The sequence below is a fragment of the Helicoverpa zea genome, chromosome 7, assembly GCF_022581195.2.
Source record: "Helicoverpa zea isolate HzStark_Cry1AcR chromosome 7, ilHelZeax1.1, whole genome shotgun sequence".
Lineage (NCBI taxonomy): Eukaryota > Metazoa > Arthropoda > Insecta > Lepidoptera > Noctuidae > Helicoverpa > Helicoverpa zea.
The window spans coordinates 12,803,534-12,827,022 of NC_061458.1; the positions used below are offsets into that span (position 1 = coordinate 12,803,534).

A 23,489-nucleotide genomic window follows, 5' to 3' on the forward strand; every position below is an offset into this window, starting at 1 on the left:
CAAAATTCAAGGAGTGGTCTGATCTGATGTTCCATATAATAGTTTTATAGGCTCTCCAGAATAGGCGTGCGCGAGGTAGGGTGTATATAAGCGTTGCTCGCGCGGTTTGAGGCACAGTCTGGCCCGGTGCGTTGCCTCACGAACCCGCCACGCCAAACCCGCCTTTTTTCACGTTTTTTCTTCACTACTATAAACTTCAATCATGGTAAGTCATTATCATTATTTTTGTTAAACAATTTTTCAGCTTTAGGTACGTTAAAAAATAGGATTAACCTAATACAAAGGGATCATTAATAAATTAGGGGTGCATTTCCAAGATTTTTCATAACTTTTAAAACTGTTTAGAACATTTCATTTTAATAGTGTTTAGTTAATTTTCTTCTCTGGACTGGAAACCGACCTCAATATAGTTGGGAAAAAGGCTCGGAGGATGAGTTAATTTTCTTCTCGTGTTGTCAATGAATTATTTAAGAAGTCAAATTACAGTCTCGTTTAAGTTCTTTTTTTTTACAATTCGTCCTTATTTGTATGTATGTATGTTCTCTTATGTAACTTTGTTGTTTTATTTATACTGGATTATAAGAGTTTTAAACTAAACTTCTAAACTTATGATAAAGCTGTACCTAACAAGAAAGTTCGTGAAAGTGATTTATTAATAAACATCACGATATTTACAAATTAAGCTGCAGATTCTTAAAACACTTTTAGTCACGAAAAACTAAAATTATTGCACTAAAATTATTTTGCACTAAAATTATTTTGTATAATTTATTAATACATTTTTAGCTCAATTTGGATTGTATAACATTCTCAGGACTAGATAGAAAACTGTATGTTTGTAATTATTTTTATTTTCTTTTAAAAAGAGTGTCCATGGAGTTTCTTGCCGGTTCTTCTCCATGAGACCAACTCTTTGGAACCGTGCACCTAACTTTGACGTTTCGAAAGAGCTTTCATAGGCCTATTTGAAATAAAAAATTTTGAGTTTGAGTTTGAGTTTGAAAAAAACGAAAGATTTTTGGGGAAAAGTTGCGTGAGAATAGGTAAAATTTAGAACAGTGGATAGAGAGGTGTCTGCGGTACAAATTGCTCTTTAACATGAACTTGCCCGCGAATTTGGCGAAAAACTTTGTTAATGAGTTACACTTTTACCTGTCAAAAAGACAGCATTATTTACACACACACATTCGAAAAATTTAAAATACCTGAAAAAGTTTTCATGATTTTAAAACAATGTCATAAAAACTAGCCTGGTACCTGCACATAGAAGATTTTTATACAATTTTTTGCACTTTACAGGAAACCGGAAAATTATACATAAACATGTATGTATTGCTTAGCTTCCTTTTATGCTTAGTGTTATTTATGTAAATGATCTAACTTTATCTAGTTCTAAACAAGGTAGACATTCCACAGTGCAGAGTATATTTTTATATCTCTTGTGGTTTTGACCTGGAGGAAATCTTGACATTGTCACATAAACAATTCGAGGAAAACTGGTAAATCTATGCACATTCCGCGATTTATTTGCAAATAACGGCGCTTGAACTTCGTGGTTTCAAAGAACATTTCTTCCTATTGTATATGTAATTCCTGAAATAATGCCTAACAATATTTCGTTCAAGATCCTCAAAACAAAAAACAAATAATTCTCAAATTATTCGATAGGCATTTTTTTTTATTGTAAGAATTCCTTTCCAGTGTAGTAGGTACTCCTTTCAAACTTATTATCATCATCATCAGCCTTTTTATCATCCTACCGCTGGGCACAGGCCTCCTCTCATACGGAGAACACACACATTGAGATTCAAGGATTGAGCGGCTATCATATTAAAATTATAAGCCTCTACCTAATCTCAGTTTTCATATGACGCTAAATCGGAGCTGGCTGGTCATGGCTGATCGAGCTGACCGCAAACTCCACGATCCACGACCGTTGCCAAGCCAAGCCGGGTCTCCAAGTGGTCTCAATCAATCCGCTGTGAACTAGGAACTGTGAACTTAGATGCACTTGACTTGGCTTGAGTCCAACTATTTTCGTGGGCACAGAAATGGTTAGAAAGCAATTTAAACGATTTTTTTATAGGAAGTTCTGAAAGTTGTACTGCTTATTCTAAACATTACATTTGTTTGCGTAGTAGAAATAAGGGTTTTTTGGAAAAGTAGATGTAATGCGTTATAATAAGTTTATCACTTACGAGCTGATCCCGCGAACTTCGTATCGTTTAAACCTTCCCTGGACCTCTATAAACATTTTAAAACCAAAATAAGCTAGTTCGGTCCAGCCATTCTTGAGTTTTAGTTAGACTAACGAACGGCAATTCGTTTTTATATATAAGATATTCATAGAGTTAGATAAAAAAAAAGTTAGACTAGACCACATAAAAAGTATTGAAGAGCAGGGAAAAACCGTGGGAAAAACGTAATGTATAACAATACATTTTCATGAAAGTGGACATTATTGCGTTTATAGGTTTCATTTATAATTCAGACCGTGTAATTTACATACACGCTACATAGACACCAATTAGACTAGATATGGATTATTGAGGTTCACGAACAAAGGGCAAACAAAAGACAGCTTATATCCAGTAATAGTATGAACGTATTGGTAATAAGTTCAACCTATTTGGATAAAAAACAAAGATGAAATCGTACTGGCCACTATGAACTTTACATATTTTTACCATTATTCAGTACTTGTATTCGCCATTGCTATGCCGCTGGGGCCTGCATTGTTATCGCACGGGAAAGCTGCGCTTATTAATTATTTATCAAACATATAGTTAGGCGATAGTCACGTATTGTTTAAGTTTAATGATCCACGATTGTCAAGTGTCGTGGTCTGCCTGATGCCAACTGATAGCACTCCCACGGAGATCAATCGTTGAAGGAATACTAATTACCTGGATATGTATTATAAGGATATTTAAAAGCCTTTAATAGCAAAGTGTCTCTTTTGTTTCAAAATACATACGTTACTACATATGCTCGATTATCGTCTCATCATCTCAAATTCTCATCATCATTCATAGGCCTTTCCAATTGATCCCCAAAAATCTCAGACAGAAAGCCAGAGTCATGTTGTGCTATATAATTACACGTATTTTTTTCGGTATAATAATAAGCTTTCCATGAAAACCTTATTTCTGTAGTCCTTTTATAAATATGGTTCTAATTTTAAACTCTGTACTTTTAATTAAAATGTTCCAATTACAAGGACCCACTAATTAGCATGTCTTCAAGTAGTGCACTTCATATCCTTATCATCGTTTATTGTTATTGGCAGTGCATGTGCAAAGTGCAGCAATGCACTCCCACCGCTCTGCTATTGATTCCAATTCCAATCAATATTAATTGTGCAGCCAAAGCCAATTGAAAAGGTGAAGGCTTTCCATTTAGATTTAGCGATGTTTTGAGTATGATAGACTTACTGAAAACTGAAACGAGTAAACAAGTCAAGGTACCTACTTACAGGTTTTACGTAAAATATTAACGATCGCACAAATCAAAATGATTCAAGTTGTATCTAGCTTGTGAAATATCTTCTGAAAAATAAAGACAATTAACTTTCAGTAATACAACTCGAAACAAAATCCTTTTATTTTTGTACTTAGGATGTGTATCTTTTTGCAACAAATATCTCCAGAAAAGAGACAATACAAATGCGACCCAATTTGTCAGGGAAATGCCTAGACCAAAACAATTTGTTTGCTTTCAGCAATTTATTGAAGCATATAAAAGCATTATGTTCAGTCACTCGAAATAGGCTGAAACTGAAACAATTTTCGAACAAATCGATAAAATCCTAATTAGTTTGCTAGTGAGAAACTGTCTAGACTAGGTATTAGCTTTTAGCTGGCTAAGCTAACATAGCATACCCAATTTTTCCCTGAACTCACTACACTTAGCTTAACTAGACTATCGTCTGATTGTGTTATATCTAAAACGTTATAAATAGGTGCTTTTCTAAACAGCTTTATCAATATTACATTACATGGCTACTTTATAAGTATTCCTAACCATAGCGTAATATCAAAACACGAATGCATATCGATGCATTGTTATTAAACACTTTACGATCATAGATAAAAGTGACGTCCACTTACGTTTTTATCGACATATCGACGTTGCACTCTACCGGCCAGTGACGTGACATGTCGCGTTAAAATTAGCTTCTTATCGAAACTATCGATAAAATTACGTTTTGTTTTTATAGTAACAGTTCAAAAGAGATAAGTTATTATACAGCTAATAGATGTTGAAGTATTTTGTATATGTTTTCCTGTTTAAAATTGCTTGATTGCAAATCTAAGTTCCCCGAGATTATTATTGCTTAGACAAGCATAACGAATATTGTAATCGCATTCTTAATGTTTCTTTGATACGAATTTTGAAGATGAATCAACCGAACTGTTTTATATCGAGGCAATACAGTTACAATTTTGATTGAAGCGCCAAGAAATTATAGTTACGAACCATCGATCATAAAGTTCACGTAACAATTTTCTTGGAAGCAGTTAAGGACTGATTTTAATCGTTTACAATCAATAGTAAGTCCAATTAAGTAAGACAAAAGGTAGCGGTCAACTAAACGCAGCTACTCGTGATAGCTCGGGGAGGCATTTATTTTCAACAGAATGGACGAAGCGTAACTTAGTAGTTTTAGATTATAACGGGCTCATTGTACAATTTTAACATTATTTATCTTAGGGGAAACAATTTCCATGTATAGGTCATTGTTTATGTGACTTCAATGAATGTGAGAAATTGCAAGAGTAGGTATTATCAATAACACATTTATATTAATACCTATAATATTTTATTAGCATTTTAAATATTAGAAAGCAAAACACAAAAATAAATTGTCAGTTGCATGTCCAAAAACAAAACGCAAAGCTTCAATATTTGCAAGCCGTAGCTAATGTGGAAAAAGTTTCGCTCTCGAGAAATCGTGAAATTGATTATTTTCATAATATTCAGAACGTCCAATGCTTGCAAGCTTGCAAGCTTATTTGTTGAAGAATGGTACACCTTTGCAGATCATATTTTAATTATTCTTCGTGTAGTAGCGAAATTACTCACTAGAACAATTTTCTTCAACTTCCTTTCTTGAGTCATTATTTCAGCCATCAACCAAACAACAAAATTACTATGTAACTTTACAAAAACTGAATACAATACCTACAATACAATGCAGGTATAATCGTCAATATCAGCATAACATCGATTATAACAATCGATGCGTAGGCGCAGACGATCCCGCCATTATCCTATTAGCTACGTGAATCACCCTGGTCTTTGTACGGAAATATTATGCAGACTGTAGAAAAGGCTACTTTATAGACAAGGTAAGAATAAGTAATATATAGAGGTATGCTAAGCCAAGCATTAAGGATGATTCATCAGGTGTACTTGATCAAAAAAACATTATTTACTGAGTTTGTGCAGTTCCTATAAAGCATTTAAAAAGTTAAGCTTCACGACATATTTTACATAGCTTTACGTCAATTTGTTTAATAGTAGATACTATCAAATGATTAATTTCGAAGCACCTAGTATTAAACAGCAGTAAGGCACGCCTATAACATGCCCAGTTATCAGGTGAAATTAAAAGTTTATACCAATGTAATTGTAGGTGACTGACCTGTAGGGCGCGCCTGATCACTAGCAATTACATTTACACTAATTATGGTAAACTGTTAATTGTATACACCATGGGTAGTAAAAATAGAAGTGTTTATATAAAGACTATTTCTGGATGCAAGTAAACGAGATTTAATTAATTGATTAGGAGGAATATTCAATCTCAAAAGTTGTGCGTAACTAGAACTTGTTACTGGTGCTTTTTACTCGACTTTGCCAAAAGAAGCGTTATGTTTTGAACCATAAAAAACTGGTGAATCTTACATTACAAAATGTCATACACACAAATCTCTTAAATATTCCGTTTAAAAAATTATATTAGACATCAAATCGCCGAAACATTTGTTGACATGTCCCAAGACGTTATTAAATAACCATTTGTTACATAACCACGCATGTTAGACGTCATATCGAAATTATAATAATTTTGTTATTACTGCCACGGCAAATCACACTTAGCCATGAAACCATTAAACTGTAGTTTGTCTAAATAGTAGTGCTTAAAGATATTTACCCCAAGCTTGAATGTAATTGTTGCTTTATAGACTTTGATTAATTATTTTGGGTACTTTGATTTAGGCCATTTGTTAGAGAATAATATTCATTGGTGTCTGTATAATTTTAAACATAAATAGATTGCTAGATTGCTAGAGTCTTTTGGAGCATTTTTTCTTCTGCATAGATTAATGCAGAGTTAGTGTTTTCTATTCTATCCTTTTTAATAAGGCCTTGTTTGGCTTCTACTGAGGCGCAGTTTTATGAATATTGGTGATATGTAGGCATAAACTGATCAGCTTTTCAGAAATCCAATTACTGGATTAATAATCAGACCAGTTGTCAGACTTCCCTTTCCCTAGGTCTAAAAGCGCAGAATTTTACTCAGAAGTAATTTGCGTGTTCAATTAACCGACTACGAGGTTCTCAATCTTTGAATGTTTTTTTTTTTTACTAAATGCTTTTGTATTTCGGTATACCAGTGACTTTATGTTTTAAACCATACACGAAAATATCTTCACGGGATGATGATCGCGAATACCTAATTTATTTAAGCAATTAATGTTTTTGTGAATACGTCATTTTATAATCGAGCACGTTACTCTTTTGCTCTACATTATTTACTTACACGTGTTTCGATTTTCCTCTTACAAAACAAAATACTATAGATATTAATCACAGCAAAAAGGTTTTACCGATATTACATGTAAAAATTATATTTTTTCTTCCTTGGAACGAATAACCATGATAAAAGTTGCAACGATCCATCGGTTTTCAGATTATCTGTAGCTAATTCTGTTTGTCTATGATAAAAACCTATATCTTAAAGTAAGGAAAAACTTTCAAACTTAATTCAGTAGAACAAGATTATTGAAGTTCTCAGTAGTTGGTAAAGTATTTATACATACATATATATTAAAATCGTCGTTTTCATTTCTCCAGTCTTATAAACTGAAATGTAACACCCGTGCCATATTTGGCACAGTTACAGAAAAGTGCTTAGGTAACACGACATTCAAATAGGACAGCTTTTAGGCGTTGAGTCATATCGGGAGTGTCGATGACGTCATCCGTCACTCCCTGCCATATCCCTCTGTAACGCGACACATGGTCAAATAGCACTGGGAATTGTGACGTCATGAAGCTTGTTCGTGCGGAGTAGTTATTTAAAAAGTTTGCGTATTTTTTTGCGAAAGGTTGTTATTTTTAGACGGCTAACCACAAAAAACGCTTTTGTTTTTTGCAAATTAGGTAGATAGTAGTTAAGTTAGTTAGAGCTTATGTTAGTAGAAGATCATTGGAAATGAAGTGGGAAGGTACGCTGCGCTGCAGTAGACTTGGAATATAAAATATCGAAATAACTCAAAAACGGGATACCAATTTAAAAAAAGCTGAATGCTGCTGTTCAGACTTTTTTATTAGTTTAATTTGGGAGCCATCTCCAATCACTGCGTAATGAAAGAAAAAACATAAACTTAATTTACCAAACATTTAAATTACAGCTAGAAGGCATAATTCTTTTACAATGGCCATCTAACAAATTGCTTTAAAACGTTAAGGAATTTGATCTTCTTACTTTTTTTTAAATGTTTAAGCACCAGTAGCCATGAGTCAGGCCGCGCAATTCGTCAGCTCACGTTGGCCGTGACTGCAGACAATGCTGGCTGTTTGTTGTCTTTGCTTTTTTTACTTTTAATTGGAGTTCCACAGATTTGAATAAGGAATCGTTTTGTTTTTGGAACACGTTTAATTTTGTAGTGAAAGAAAAGAATGAATGAGTTGAAAGGTTGAACAATTGGGATTGGAAAATTCGTGACATGAAAAATGAAAACAGTAAATAGTGTAAGAAAGCTCATCATTGAAAGCAAAAGTAATTTTTGGGCCTCAATTTTCTTCTCTATAGTGAATAGACTGTAAAAATTTTCTTATCGGCTGACGTTATGAAATAACTGTAAACCAAATCCTGAAATTAAAACCTGAAAATCATGAAAATTACTTACGATTTGTTTAAGCATACACAAACATCAATAAAAAAATAATGACCTACAGAACCCCTGAACTAACAAATAAATGGTCATTTTTCTTTTTTATATTCAGTCAAAATGGCGTAGGAAATGAGTGAGGGGTCGATGACCGCTAGCGTGCCGCCTGCAATCGTCGTGGTAATCATAGGCTGTGGTACCGAATGTTTGTGCCTAACCACGTGTATGGATATTTGATATCTAGTCGATTTTGTTTTTATTGAGGGATAGATATGTTAGGTACATGTAATGTAGTAGGTAATATGGGTAATGGCCTTTGATTGTTGACAATGGTAAGTGTCATAGGGCGGGCGATCATAGATTTGTGTCAACGGCAAAGCCCTCGTTGTTCGTTCTTTGGCCAAATATTGAAACTTATTTAGCTGGCTAGATTAAGATAAATCTTGTAATTCATCATCAGACATCTCCAAAGTTAAAATCAGCAGCATGCGCTAATAAGCATTATTTTTTTTACAAATCTCTGTGATAACCGATGTTGCCGTATCGCTTATTTGAAGTCCCTACTTGAGTTTTAGAACCCTGCTAGATTGCAATTTACCAGAGGGGTTACCTAGCAGGTATAAAGGTCTCTGCACACAGCGGGCGCGGCGCGGCGGGACGGGACGGCGACGTGACACAATGTACTAGATCGTCGCGTCGCGTCGCGTCGGGCGGGACGGCTCTGTGTGGCGGCCTCCGTAATATCTAGTACATTACAACTGCTTAGTGTCGCGTCGCCGCGCCGTCCCGTCCCGCCGCGCCACGCCCGCTGTGTGCAGAGACCTTAAGTATCCTATGTCAACCCTCCGCCAAACAATGGCTATAAGCTAATAACAGGCTCGTAACTTAAGCACTAATGTAGGGTTAGTTTCCGACGCCTTAAAAGCACGCTTCCGATGGGGCGGACACCGATATCCGCAAGTGTAGGGCTGCACTATCCGCCAATTATCCGACAATAGGTTTTTTGTTTACTGCCGCTTTATTTGCGATTTTAAGGAGTATATACGGCTTCTCTATATACATTTGTATTAGGTACCATTTTGAAAGAAAAGTCAGTGACGAGGTTGTCATATCCATAAGAAAAAATCAGTTTGCGTGTTTACTCAATATTATATTGAAGAGCTTAGATGATAAAAGAACTTCTCTCGTTTTGCTTAAATTACTTAAGAATACATATATAGATAAGTCACAGTTTTAATTATACCTCTAAGTACTTAGGTACAACGATTTCCAGGAAAGCATAAAGTTTTAATATAAATGTAATTACTCTCAGTTTTATAATAAGAGCTGTCAGATTTATATGGCCGGTAATGCCAGAGGAAACCGTAAATAACGTCCAGAAACAATTTCCCAGTTAAGGAAAGGTTAAGGAAAACATCTTGAATAAATCTTGACTTCAAATTCTAATAAAAGAGAGGACGTCTGTGCAGTAGGACAATAAAAAGGCTGATGATGATTTTCAGCTTCTTGGTCTCTGAGATCTTAGCGTACCTATATAGTCATTATTTAGTTGAATATTGAAGAACCTGTTCTCCAAAAACTTCCAGCCTTCTAAAGTAATGGCATTTTACTAAGATCACGAAAATAGTTTAGTCTTAATCTTATTGTCGTGATCCACACAAACGATCTAGTTCACTTTGCTATTACTATCTGTGGTTACTGCGGTTTCCAAGATGTAGTAACAAGTTACCGTTCCGATACACAATGCATCGAGGATAAATTCAATTTCTGCACAGGCATCAGATAATGAAATCCGTATTTTTACAATGCCGTCTATAAATATGTTTTTTTATCATTGTCAGCTATTTTCTGAGTTTCCTCCTGCATTCCAAGGGAACTACTTTTTACATGCAGATAAAACCAGCTTATCATGTCCTTGCTAAGGCTAAAAAATTGGAAAATTGCTATGGACCTCATGCAACATCGCCTGTAACCTTGGAAAGTTCATCATTAAATCTTACTACAATTTAAGATCCAGACAAACAAATCAATGTCTCATATTGACAACAAGACGTAATTTATATGAGAACGCATCATCGATCTTGAAGGATCTATGGATCATTGAGATATCGGCGGCCATTGTTCCCGCCAGTCCAAGCGTGAACATTGAACTTCTGACTGACTTCCAAATCATTGTTCAATGAGAGATTCGGGATCTTGTTTATTGAAGAAATGGTTTCCTAGATACATCAATAATAAATTATACAAAGCAGAACAGTTTGTTTGGTTGTTTAGTTGAAAGCTCTGAGTTATTTCAGTAAGAACGGGTCTGATTTGAAAAAGACTAAAATAAAAACGTGGGGCCCATTACCTAACTATTGCTGTAGTACTTTCTTCTAGAGGTATAATAGGTGTGGATTGCATCGACTTACTATAATCCCACCCAAAACAAAAATGTGAAAGACTGCCAAGTTCGATAATATGGGAATGCTTCGCCTATAAAAGAAGTGAGATCTGAATAAGTACCAAGTTCCATACACATACCTCAGTTAAAAATAGTTACTTTTTAATGATGTTACTTGGAAAGTTTTCATACACCTTGTTATAAACCTACTAAACGCAATGAATCAAGTATTTAATTTTCTATTAAAACTTGCCAAGTAACATCATTAAAAAGTAACTATTTTTAACTGAGGTATGTGTATGGAACTTGGTACTTATTCAGATCTCACTTCTTTTATAGGCGAAGCATTCCCATATTATCGAACTTGGCAGTCTTTCACATTTTTGTTTTGGGTGGGATTTCATTTATTTTTGTAAGGTTGTTTATTTTATTTTTTTCTTATGATGAAGTTAGTTAAAGGAATGTCTCATTTATACTATCTTTTAGATTTTTTAATATGCACTATGTTTCTTACAAAGAAATGAACTAGATTAACTAAATGGACTAGATTTACCAACTGACTGACATGACATGTTATCATATATTATGTTCGTGGATCAAAGTTACACATTCGTTATTTTCGAAAGTGATTCACACTTGGCCGTTTTCAGATTTTTATTTTACTTCTAACTACGCTATTTTACTTCTAACTAAACTGAATACAAACTAATTCGAAGATATATTATATAAATATAGATAAATTTAGTTCGTTTTAGTTCCTTAAGTGTATAAATTTACACCGGGTATAAAACACCTTCATTATTTTGAAACCGACTCACACTTGGCCATTTTCAGATTTTTCCCTTTACCTTGACATAAAGACCTACCTCCATGCCAAATTTCAAGTCAATACGACCATTGGAAGTGGTCTAGGTTTTTGATGAGTGAGTCAGTGAATCAGTCAGTCAGTGAGTGTATAGTAAAAATAGCGATTTTCTGACGTCAATATCTCAAGACCTACAATAGGTATATTAATGAAATTTTGTATTTTAGATAAGTGAGGGGGTCTCAATAGATACTAGAAATTTGATATGCGTAAATAAAATAGATTTTGAGTTACAGGGGGGTCGAATTTGGCCCGAAATGGTTCGTGTAATATAACCCACGGCCGGTGTGTCGCTTTTTTTGCTCGAACTTGGCGGACACACTGCCGTGTGTCTAGATCGTAACTGGAGATTTTGACAATCAATAATCAGCCGTAGCGGCTTCACCAGCGCACGCCGAGCTCATGATCTACCAAAGTATAAAGATATGCTTTGCCATAGGTAGGATTTCAGAGGGCCCCACGTTTTTATTTTAGTCTAATATGACCGGGACCACCTACGTAGGTTTATAGGTAAGGACTTAACAGTTTTTTTTATTTTCTAGTTTTCAGTGCACATAAAGTAAAACCGTTTAACTTAAAAGTTTTTTTACCGATTTTTTATTTTCTAGTTTTTAGTATTTAATGAATATGCCTACCGAATATTCCTCATTCTATATATGGGTCAGCAGCGGTGAGGGAGTGCCAGTCTCTTACTGACTAAAAACCGTTGTGTTTCGTCGTAGGCCTTTTATGTACCAGGACCACGGTAACTCTTTCGAACAATCCCGCAGGCCTGGGCCCCGCTGGGGTTGCTGACAGTATTCTACTTGTGTAGCCCTTTCATTTGATAGATACCCATATTGAGGGGGTTATGGAAAAAATAGGTAATCCGCCATTTTGTACCGGCGGCCATCTTGGATTTACAATGTTATTGATATTACTATATTGTATTGTCATCGGAATTGAAGGTGTGTACCAAATCTCAGATCAATCTGACAACAGGAAGGTACTTAAATTTGAATTACTAAATTTGACCCAAGAATAATAAATAAATAAAAAAAAAACAAACAGGGTGAGCTAAATAAAACCGTTTAAAAAAAAAGCCGTACTAGATAGCTCGTGGATTGAAAAAGGCTATATTTATCCAGATGAGCGAAGTTTTCAAGAGTTTGATAGGAATCGAGTTTTCGCACTAAGTTGCCAATGCCAACTTACTTAAATCTAGTTTAAACAATACCTACCACAGCCAAAGATTGTTATTGAACCGCAGTTTGAAAATAAGCAACAGACCGCAAACCAATGCTGTTTATTCCCCTACATTTGGTTTACGAAATATCCTGACCAAAATTGATACAATTAAACAAGCCTAGTTTGGTAGACTACCCAATAATTGCCAGTAAGTGATATAAATACGATGTTTTTGACTTCGTCGTGGGTGTTCCCAGTAGCTTCGTAATTAACCGCCTACAAAATAGATTTCCTTTTAAAGATATTTATGGCACCAATTCGTTTCCAATAATACTTCAATTTAAACAACAGTCGTATTGAATTAAATTGTAATTGGATGAACAATCAAACGTTTTGTTAAGGCGCGTGGGATCTATAATTGTAAATTAAAATAAAATAGTCATTCTATTAAGTAATGGGTATTGTTGTGTAATTCAATGTTATGTTTTTACTCTGTTTTACAACATTGTTTAAAAATTGAACTACTGCTTACAATCTTACTCATTGATTTACATACCAGCAGAAGTTGACATAGAACGGATTTACAATTTTATTGAACAAAAGAAAAGTTCTTACAGTTTATGATCCGCACAGTCGATAATTTGATGAAATAAATAACTGAAAACCTTTGGAGACGATTTCTCACTTTTATAGTAGGTACATATCTTCATTGCTTTTGCTGAAACTTATAACATTTTCATTAAGATAAGTACAACCTTATCATCGAAGCAGTTAATTTTCTCTACCTATAAACGATGCTTAAATTTTATACTCAAACTTCATTTTGTCTCACCCAAGTCTGTCCAAGTCACGTAGATAACGTTCCTCAATGATTGGCAGCTATTGACCGCGGTAATGACACTGCCTACATGAAACATTTCCCGCCACGCCACGCCACGCCACGCAAATTACATGCCAATTCCATATCTATGTCATGAATTAACTGTGAGCCACAACACGTTGAATTGTTCGTGGATATATTGCAGCTGTTCGCGATTAGAACGTAGATATTGTAGTAGGTAACTATTGTTTTTATTGTTGGACCGTAGATTGAATTTATTTGACACCCTGAAACGGTGGATAAGGGGCATCTTGACTCTGTTGCCATATTTTGGAATCTAAAGTAACTGCTAAAAGTCTGCCTTGCCCTTCTGCAATTTCAAGTCCATAATACACATATTTTCTGAGCTTATTGTACCTACCTATAGGGTCGTAGAAACTCGCTTCTTCATAATACTCGAGCATTCGGTCATTGACACCACTTCAGGCTTCCTATTACAATACTAACTCATTAATATTCCAACGGGTTATTGTCATAAAGCCTTATTCCACTTTTACAGTAATTTCATTTGATGTTCTACTTTTAACTACTTTAAACCACTTTGTAAAAAGCTTATGTCGTGAAAAAAATAATCAAATACAAAGCTAGGCCAACTGGCCACTGTACGTAAGGAAGTTACATTTAAATACTAACCTACTTGCAAAAGCCTCTATGGTATGGTGTTCTTAGATATCACGTACCATATGTACCACGCCTCCCCGATAGTGGAGGTTGTATTTCTGATTGATGATTCATTACTGGAACCGTACCAATCCGTGCCTGCTCTTTTTAAAACCCCCTGTTTTCAACGTGAAACTATTCACGATATAACCTTACATAGGTTTATTTAGAATCGAAGTTTTCAGGGAAAATTCTCTTTACAAATTGTGATTTATTACTGGTTGCTGAAATTCTTTTGAATTAGGCTTTTGTTGGGTTTAATGTTTGGAAGTTATATAGGAACATTAATTGTTTTTAGGCCTCCGGCTGTAGGAGTCATAGTTCAGCTTTTAACATACATACCTACGTGTCCGGCCTTATCACCGAGAAACTAGTGAAAATAACTGATTAGCGGTAACAGCAGCCCTATCCATCTATAATTTACGTGCGATATGCAAGTTTGAAGTGTCAAACAGTTTTTAATATGAGGTACTATCCTACGGACACATGATATTTTAATTAAGTAGGTAAACTATGTAGGTTACATCAAAACCGCAGGTATCAGATATTGTGTAGGCGTTTATATTGTAAAATAATAAACTTACAAACGATCAGAACAAATCTCATCTATTATTCAATAGAGAACTCGTTAAGGAATCCCATTCAAACACATATGGCTGAAATATATTTTTGATTACTATAAACCTACGCGTTAATTGACTACCTCGTTGGTCTAGTGGTCGCAAGCGCGGCTGCTGTGCTCGAGGTCTCGGGTTCGATTCCCGGGTCGGGCCGAAATAGCTTTGTGGGTTTTCTTAAACTTTCACTGAGCAGCCCGTAGTCTGGAAGTTGGTGATTGATTCACCCGTGCATCGGAGAGCACGTAAAATGTCGGTCCTGCGCCTGATCTCTTTCCGGTCGTGTCGGATTGCCGTCCCATCGGGTTATGAGAGTGAAGGAATAGGGAGTGCACCTGTGTCTGGGCAGCTGGCTGATCTCCTTAAATGAGAACGGCCGCCCGCGCCGTGGCCGAAATCGGCAGTGGACGCCATTATTAATTGATGCGGCCATAATACCAATCATGGAATTGTTCTCAATGTGGCTATATCATATACTATTTACTACATATTATATAGGCCATTTAATTACGACAGTTATGTATCTATGGTAATGTGAATATTTTACACGTATCTATTTTTGCAAATATTCCGGACAGCTATAGATAAGTATGCATGTTTGTTTAATCACTTTGTCATGTTTATAATATAGGTTTTATTGCAACATGCTTCAGTAAATCAAAGACCAAATCAAAACGTTAATGCCATTAGCATGCCCCAAAAAAATATACGAAAGCAAAGTTAATGCTTTAATAATTTTGCCACATAGCATCACGTCTTGGCAGACCCAAAAAACCACTTCAATCTAGTAATTCAAAGATACAATGATGACTCGTCATGGTTTTTTTCATACACCTATTTTGGTATTTTTGGTTTACCCAGAATAACAATAACTCTTAAAAGGTAAATGAAGAATGCGTAAATTATTTATTTTCTACAAACTTATAGATTTAAACTTCTAAAAGAACAGACAGGATTTTGTTTTTTTTTACCTTTGCGTATTAGCACCTCTTTTAAGAACGGCAAAAAGCAGCTATCATTCATTATTATAAAGAACATTATATTCTATTCTATTCAAAATTGAATGTATAACTGCTAAACTCCTGATGAGGTGTGGAACGGCTGTCTGATACCATTAATCACAAATAGGGCGATGAGTCAAATGACCGGCGCGTGTCCGACACTCGTGCGTGACGAAACATTCTACATTCATCAGGCTGAAGCTTTCGTTATCGGGTTTGTGCCTTTGTATGATAGCTTTTAAAGCCTTGATATACATCAATCGTTGTTAGAAGACTAGTTTAATTTGTTTTGGCTAGCATTAATAGTCCTCAGACAAGAAATATTGGTTCCGTAATACTAAGATGTTCTAAGGTGTTTCTATTACCTATTCAAAGGTCGATCATCTATATCGTTGTTACTTACTTGTTTTCTACCTACCCTGCGCTTCTATCTACTACAATAAAATAGAGATGAAAGATTGAATTCTCCAGCCTGTTGAATTGGCATGGCTTTCTCATCCAACCACAATTCAATAAAGTATTAGGGAGGTACTAAGTATTTACTTGTCATCAGCCTATTTCATGATGTGATCAGTGTAAAAGTTAGTGTTATTAACAAAATAGAGTAATGCCCTTAATGATATACAGTTCAATACCCCTGTGGGCTGTAATCTAGGTTTAACGCGACCCCCTCGTGCCCTACTTCCATATTTTGTTATAATAAGTCACGCCTAGTCTAAACTACTTAAGTGATACCTAAATAGATTAGTGTGTCTAATTAAGAATTGTGATGACCCACTGCAGATCGATAGTTGATCTGATACTTGGCTGGCCGTTTATTTTTAAGGTAATCGTGAAGACTACCTTTTTAGTCTGTCTGATAACGGTCAAGTACCTGATCGTTGTAATGTGGTCACTACAATAATCATCTTCATACCAATTTATGACCTCAATCAAACTATAGGACTTAAAGTTTGCATGGGGCTCTTAGATTTACATATTTATTTATCTACCAGTCTCATCAAGAACTTCTTCCACTTATGCATACTAAAAAAACTCCTTTCTTCCTCAGAGGGAATGCATCTCAGTCCACATCGGCCAAGCCGGAGTCCAGATCGGCAACGCTTGCTGGGAGCTATACTGCCTGGAGCATGGCATCCAGCCTGATGGCCAGATGCCCTCGGACAAGACCCTGGGCGGCGGAGACGACTCCTTCAACACGTTCTTCAGCGAAACTGGTGCCGGCAAGCATGTGCCCAGGGCTGTGTTCGTGGACTTGGAACCTACTGTTGTAGGTGAGTAAAACTAGTCAGATCAGAAGGTTGGTTACTGAGGTGTAAGTGAGGCGAATAGTATCAATTGCTACATGGTTGTTTGAAAGGGAAGATAAAACAATGGCACTTATCTATTTCAGTATAGTAGTCTATTTCAGTATAGGTATACAGATCTGAATTCTTCTTTTACGTAGGTCCATTATTGGCAAAGTCTGTCCGATTTCAATATAAATCTTAATTCAGCTCCTACCTCACTACTTTATTCCCCGACTCAGTAATCCCGCTAAAAATAAGAGCTAAACAAAAAACCTATAATAAAGAATCCGTGAGGCTCTAAATTAAAGGCTTCTCGTTGTAATAGAAATTTATAATGGCCGCGGCTGTTGAACCCGACGCCGACGCCCCTCTTATTATAAAACGCGGTATCAAATAAGTATCGGCTTTTGTACTACCTTTAATCCACCTTTAAGTACGACCTTGAAAAAACGTTATTACAAAACGCAGTTTATCGCAAGTCCTATTACTATCTGTAGTACAAAAGATAAACCATCGAGCCCCCTAGTTTAACTGCAGTACTTAGTCGACAAACGTCAAATTCCGACATTATTTACTTTTGAGGTTATTTGTTTTGTGATGAAAAAAACGAAAGTGGATATAAATATGTGTGATTTGGAATACTTGGATGTGTTAGAATACTATTGAGAGTGTCCGGGGACCCAACAGAATGCGTCATCGTCAAAATCTCTTCAAATTACCTGACGACAATTTTCGATATAAATATCGATTTACGTTTTTCGAAATAATAGTCAATTGAATGCATGATGATAATCCAGGATGATCCTATGATGCTCAACTGGGCTCGCCATAAAGTAAGTAGCCTTTACAGTGCAAGTAGGTTGCCAAAACATCCTAATTAATTGTATAAGAGTCAAAGTTTTTATTATGGATGTTTGTTTATGTTCCACGCATAAACTACCACATAGATTTTGATGAAACTCCGAAAATATATCAGATTATCATACAGTCTATTGTTTATTTACAGATTCAAGACTATTTTGGCGTTTTGCACGCCGTATCTCTGCCAGTAATATGCAATGTTTGTAAAAGACTGGAAGCTTGCTAAAATGTAGAAAAATGCCTAGATGAGAAAGGGAACAAGATTGTGCGATGAAGAACAGTGTCCAACATGTATCAGTGCATTTGACTGTATAAATAGACATCGGAATAAAATATAATTTTCTACTTTTATGTTGTTTCAAATGTTTCATTTTCTTTTGGTAATTTAATGCACACGATATTCTGTGTGTAAGTTATTGTGCACTTAATTTTGAAGAGGTTCTAATTAGATGCACAACGTCTTATTTAATCATTTAAATCGGGATGAAAATAATCCAAATTATTTCTAACCTAAAAACAAAACAACTCAGAAACGCGCGCTGACGTTCCGTTATACGCGCAAACTCGATAGTTGTTTAAAAGAGAATAATTGGATCATATGTATATCGTTAAAAGATACTAGAAATATAAAATTACCTTTAAATAATAAAAAGTAATATTTTCAACTGCAGAGATATTTTTTTTATTATCATAGTTATTTATTTTTCATCAAAATAGACTTAACAAAATAATGTAAAAAGGAACTGCGCATAGAATTCGGAACGATTGAACGAATAATTTAAATATTTGTTGCTTATAATCTGTGGATATTATTTGAACCATAGACAAATCGAAGTACTAAACAGTCTTCTCTTAGTCTACGTTTTGTAATAAGGATGTGAAGACTATCGTAAGTACCGTAACAAACCAAGACGTCTTCAGTCGGGTTTAAACCACTACTTGCGGCAGTTTTTATAATAAGAGGGCCCGTGTCATTACTTACGTACTCCGCTGTAAAATGCTAAAAGCATATCTGTCAAGGAAATTATTAGATTTATCATTTATTTATTAGCTTCTGGTAGCCAGCAAGGCTTGAGTTACGATCAAGATGATTGCCAATTCAATGAATTAGAACTTTTTGTAATCGAACTAAGTACCGTTTTCACTTCAGTTGCTAAAAGCATGAGCTTGTATATGAGATTGCATAGTTTAAAAATTCAAAAGACAGAAGAAAGGCCAGACAGACATATTATTGAATCTAACAGAGCAGTTCAACTAGTCACATAGGAACGACATTTTGCAAATGAATAAGCCCCATTTATCGTCTAATGAAAGAACATAACAAATTATTTCATTAACCCTAGACCGATGATCGCAGAGTGCTTCGATGAGTCAACGATGGTTCATTTTCAAAGCAAAAAACACTTTTAAAAGCACTCAACTGTTACTAGTATTGCTTTTAGTTAGGATTTGATTTGAAAGAATCAGTTATATTGATATGTTTTTTAAAGTAGTATGTGTTTCGAATTTTACACAGTACGACCCAGATCATATAAGTATAAGAACATCTAAGAAACATAACCTTTTGCTTTCTTCCAAAAAAAGTAGACAAACATAAGTTACATTTATGCAACATAACAAAAACATCACGCATATAGTTCTTAATTAGATTTGAAGATAATAAGCCAACTCAAAACAGATGATGAGTCATTTAATCGCAGCTCAAGCGAAACCAAAGCACTTCACGTTGAAGACAGGAAGTTTCTATATTAGCCATGATGACCACTTCAAGTATGGTGAACAGTACCTACCTATAATAAAGCTCTTAGCTTCAGTAGCTCTGCTCAAAAGTAATTAGACCTCAAGTGGCACAGACATCTGAATTAACATAGTCGAGCATGCTGTTATGATTTGCGGTTTTTGGTCTTATTTTAAAACTTATTTGTGAGTCAATGTGACTCAGACTTTACGGAATCGTCGACTTGCGATGTTGGTTTTATTTCGGGATTATGTTTCACTGTAGTTCAGAGAACTAACCTACGGTTGTTTATTATTTATGTATGCTTAAGTAAAGCGGTATTTCCGGTAGACTTTTTAGAAAATAAACAACCATTCTATTCACACCTAATCCACAACGAACTTAGCAAAAATAGAAATTTGCCTGAAAACGGTACAATATTTTATCCAAACTAGTAACAAACTCTCAACCGACAATAAAATTAAACCTTCTGCCACACGCAATAAGAACCATATTCAACTGTGTCCCCTCGATCCTCAGACGAGGTCCGCACGGGCACCTACCGTCAGCTGTTTCATCCGGAACAGCTTATCACTGGCAAGGAGGACGCGGCCAACAACTACGCGAGGGGACACTACACCATCGGCAAGGAGATCGTCGATGTCGTGCTCGATAGGATCAGGAAACTCGCCGACCAATGTACTGGACTCCAGGTATGCACTAAAGGCAATTATAAGTTTCGATTAACCCAAACATGATGAATTTTCCGAAAGAACAAGTGAAAAAAAATCTACAGCCCATAAGATTTACCTACCTTCCAACATATACATGTTCTTTAGAAAATTTTTACATGGGTATAATATACAATTATCCACTTTAAATGAGTAAAAAAAAAACAATTCATTAGTTATGTTTATGACTCTCTTTAGAAGCTGAATACATTAGGTTCGCTTCATCTAAACCATTGTCGTTGTTACCAGGGATTCCTGGTGTTCCACTCGTTCGGAGGCGGCACCGGGTCCGGCTTCACGTCGCTGCTGATGGAGCGCCTCTCCGTCGACTACGGCAAGAAGTCCAAGCTCGAGTTCTCCATCTACCCTGCTCCTCAGGTACCCCCTACTTTGATCCAAGTCCTATAAACAGCAACGGCAATCGCAATTCGCATCTACAGCATTATTTTATGTCTATAGGCTGAACTGGTCCATGTAAAGCACTGGTATGTACTCAGCTGCGTCCAACTCAATTGGAAGCCGAAGACGACAATAGTCCATAATGTTCTTAAAATGCTTATTTCTTATCTACGATCTAACAACTACAAATCTAACATGATACCCCACGAAATTTAGCTAAAGATATTTTGTTTTAATCATCATAATTTATTCGCAGGTATCCACAGCAGTGGTGGAGCCATACAACTCGATCTTAACCACCCACACCACGTTGGAGCACTCTGACTGCGCCTTCATGGTCGACAACGAGGCCATTTACGACATCTGCCGGAGAAACCTTGACATCGAGAGACCTACGTACACCAACCTCAACAGGCTTATTGGCCAGGTTAGATAAAACTAGAATATTTCCGAATCTGAAAATAATATCTCCTGAGGCTTTGATCGTGACTATGGTATATAGGGCTTTTTTTTCCATCCAGGCTCATGTCTTGATTATAACCTTTTACCCCTGAACCGATTCCTATAGACTTGTCCTGCATCAGCTACTTTGTTATATTTAAGTAAATAATTATCTATTCTGCAACAACAGCGACAACTTTAGAACCCCCTTCTTTCAAACTTTGGTCTTGGTTCTACACCGTTTTATAAAGAACATAAATGTACAACCGTTAATTTGTTTTCATTATTTTCCAATATTTTCAGATCGTATCCTCAATAACTGCATCGCTCCGTTTCGACGGCGCGCTGAACGTGGACTTGACAGAGTTCCAGACGAACTTGGTGCCCTACCCGCGCATCCACTTCCCGCTCGCCACCTACGCGCCCGTCATCTCCGCAGAGAAGGCCTACCACGAACAGCTGACTGTCGCTGAGATCACCAATGCTTGCTTCGAGCCTGCTAACCAGGTAACAATTACAAATTACCTACCTACTTATTTGATGCGGATTTCTTATTAGTCCTTTTAGACCATTGCTTCTCTGTTATTTATTTATTTATTTAATAAGTATTTAATAATTTATATGGATTTGGGTTTGATATTTTGTACTCAAAATGTCTTTCAATTTTTGTGATCTTAATTCTTGATTTTCCATTTCAGATGGTGAAATGCGACCCCCGTCACGGCAAATACATGGCTTGCTGCATGTTGTACAGGTACTAACCAAACATAACCCATAATCACTATATCTGTCCAAATCTTTATATTTAACTAGGTAGTTAAGCTAAAGGATCGTGATTTTAATCCAAATTATTTTCCACAGAGGAGACGTCGTGCCCAAAGACGTAAACGCCGCCATTGCCACCATTAAGACCAAGAGGACCATCCAGTTTGTGGACTGGTGCCCCACAGGATTCAAGGTAACTAACATTTTTATCAACAGTACTTTTATTATTTTAGTGACCTCTACAAAAGTAATCTAATTTTAAGTGTCGTCTCTTTGACCTCTATATTTAAATACCCATATTTTTCCATGTATAAGCTAATGTTCCTGTGTGTATAGGTGGGCATCAACTACCAGCCGCCGACGGTGGTTCCTGGTGGTGACCTGGCGAAGGTGCAGCGTGCAGTGTGCATGCTGTCCAACACCACCGCTATCGCTGAGGCCTGGGCCAGGTATGAAGCCACCACATTCAACAGTACTAGTATAAGAGATTTATGGAGATCTATAAGATTATTTCCACAAAAAGACCTTATAAGATTTCTTCTGTCAAAGCTTTAGATTTTTTTTATAATACCAAATCGGTATTACAAACTGGAGATCTATATCGTCGATTTTGACCCTTTTCTTTGGTTTTATTTTATTCTCAAAACTTAATTAACAAAAGGGAGCCATGTTTTTCTGAAAGGTGCATATCACAAAACGCTTTGCTAAGCCATAACACACCTGTGGGCTGGCCTATCCAATAAAATGCCAAAGTTTCTTATCCACCTTATCCATTTTCTAATACCCTTAATCTTATCCATTTTCCAGATTGGACCACAAGTTTGACCTCATGTACGCGAAGCGGGCTTTCGTGCACTGGTACGTGGGCGAGGGTATGGAGGAGGGAGAGTTCTCCGAGGCAAGGGAGGATCTGGCTGCTCTCGAGAAGGACTACGAGGAGGTCGGAGTGGATTCCACTGAGGGAGAACTTGATGAGGAAAACGAGTACTAAATGAAGACCGAACAATTAGCTGGATATACGTCGTTTAAAAAAAAAAACGGTTTTTTCAACTAAGTCCAACTGTATCCAGCCGTATAATGACGAAAACTAAAAGACTAGTGGAATAACAGCTTTGACGAAGGGAGGTTTTGATAGAATTTTATGTGTGAGAATTTAGCTGTTGTTCAATTAAGCCTTTTAGTCGATAAAGCAATAACAACTTTAGTCGATCAGTGTTGTCAACGGCGTTTTTATATTCCGTCAAATATATTTTTAACTCGATATAGTTTTATAATAATAATAGTACGTAAGAACGCGAGCTTGGTGAGTGTAAGGACAGTTCAAACTTTTGAGAATAACTTTCAACAAGTTGAAACTAAAGTTTGTGACTGAAATGTAACAAAATAATTTGCATTTATTAATTTAAACAAGAAATTCGTGATAATCTATCATTCTTGGGAGTTAGATATAGTTTATATCATTTACATCATAAGCTAACTTATTGAGATCTTATTTTATGCTTTGATGAAGTGCATTCGTGTGTTTGAGAATAATAATTTATTTTTAATGCACAATAAAGATTTTTACACATAACTATTTTGTTTCTTTCG

The 23,489-nt window shown here is 35.9% G+C and overlaps 1 protein-coding gene across 1 annotated transcript; it reads left to right on the forward strand.

Moving 5' to 3' along the window:
- Window positions 1-108: 108 nt before the first annotated feature.
- LOC124631627 (tubulin alpha-1A chain) lies at window positions 109-23,472 on the forward strand. Its single transcript, XM_047166121.1, has 10 exons — window positions 109-205; window positions 16,748-16,970; window positions 20,104-20,276; window positions 20,544-20,672; window positions 20,950-21,120; window positions 21,438-21,641; window positions 21,833-21,888; window positions 21,996-22,092; window positions 22,236-22,348; window positions 22,707-23,472. Exons 1-10 carry the CDS (start codon window positions 203-205, stop codon window positions 22,888-22,890), a joined length of 1,353 nt encoding a protein of 450 aa, XP_047022077.1. The 5' UTR covers window positions 109-202; the 3' UTR covers window positions 22,891-23,472.
- Window positions 23,473-23,489: the final 17 nt, after the last annotated feature.

Bases quoted from the DNA above. Each gene is read 5' to 3' on its own strand.
- LOC124631627 (XM_047166121.1), top strand. The intron at 20,673-20,949 runs GTACCCCCTACT...ATTTATTCGCAG, and splicing joins CCATCTACCCTGCTCCTCAG to GTATCCACAGCAGTGGTGGA. The intron at 21,889-21,995 runs GTACTAACCAAA...TATTTTCCACAG, and splicing joins GCTTGCTGCATGTTGTACAG to AGGAGACGTCGTGCCCAAAG.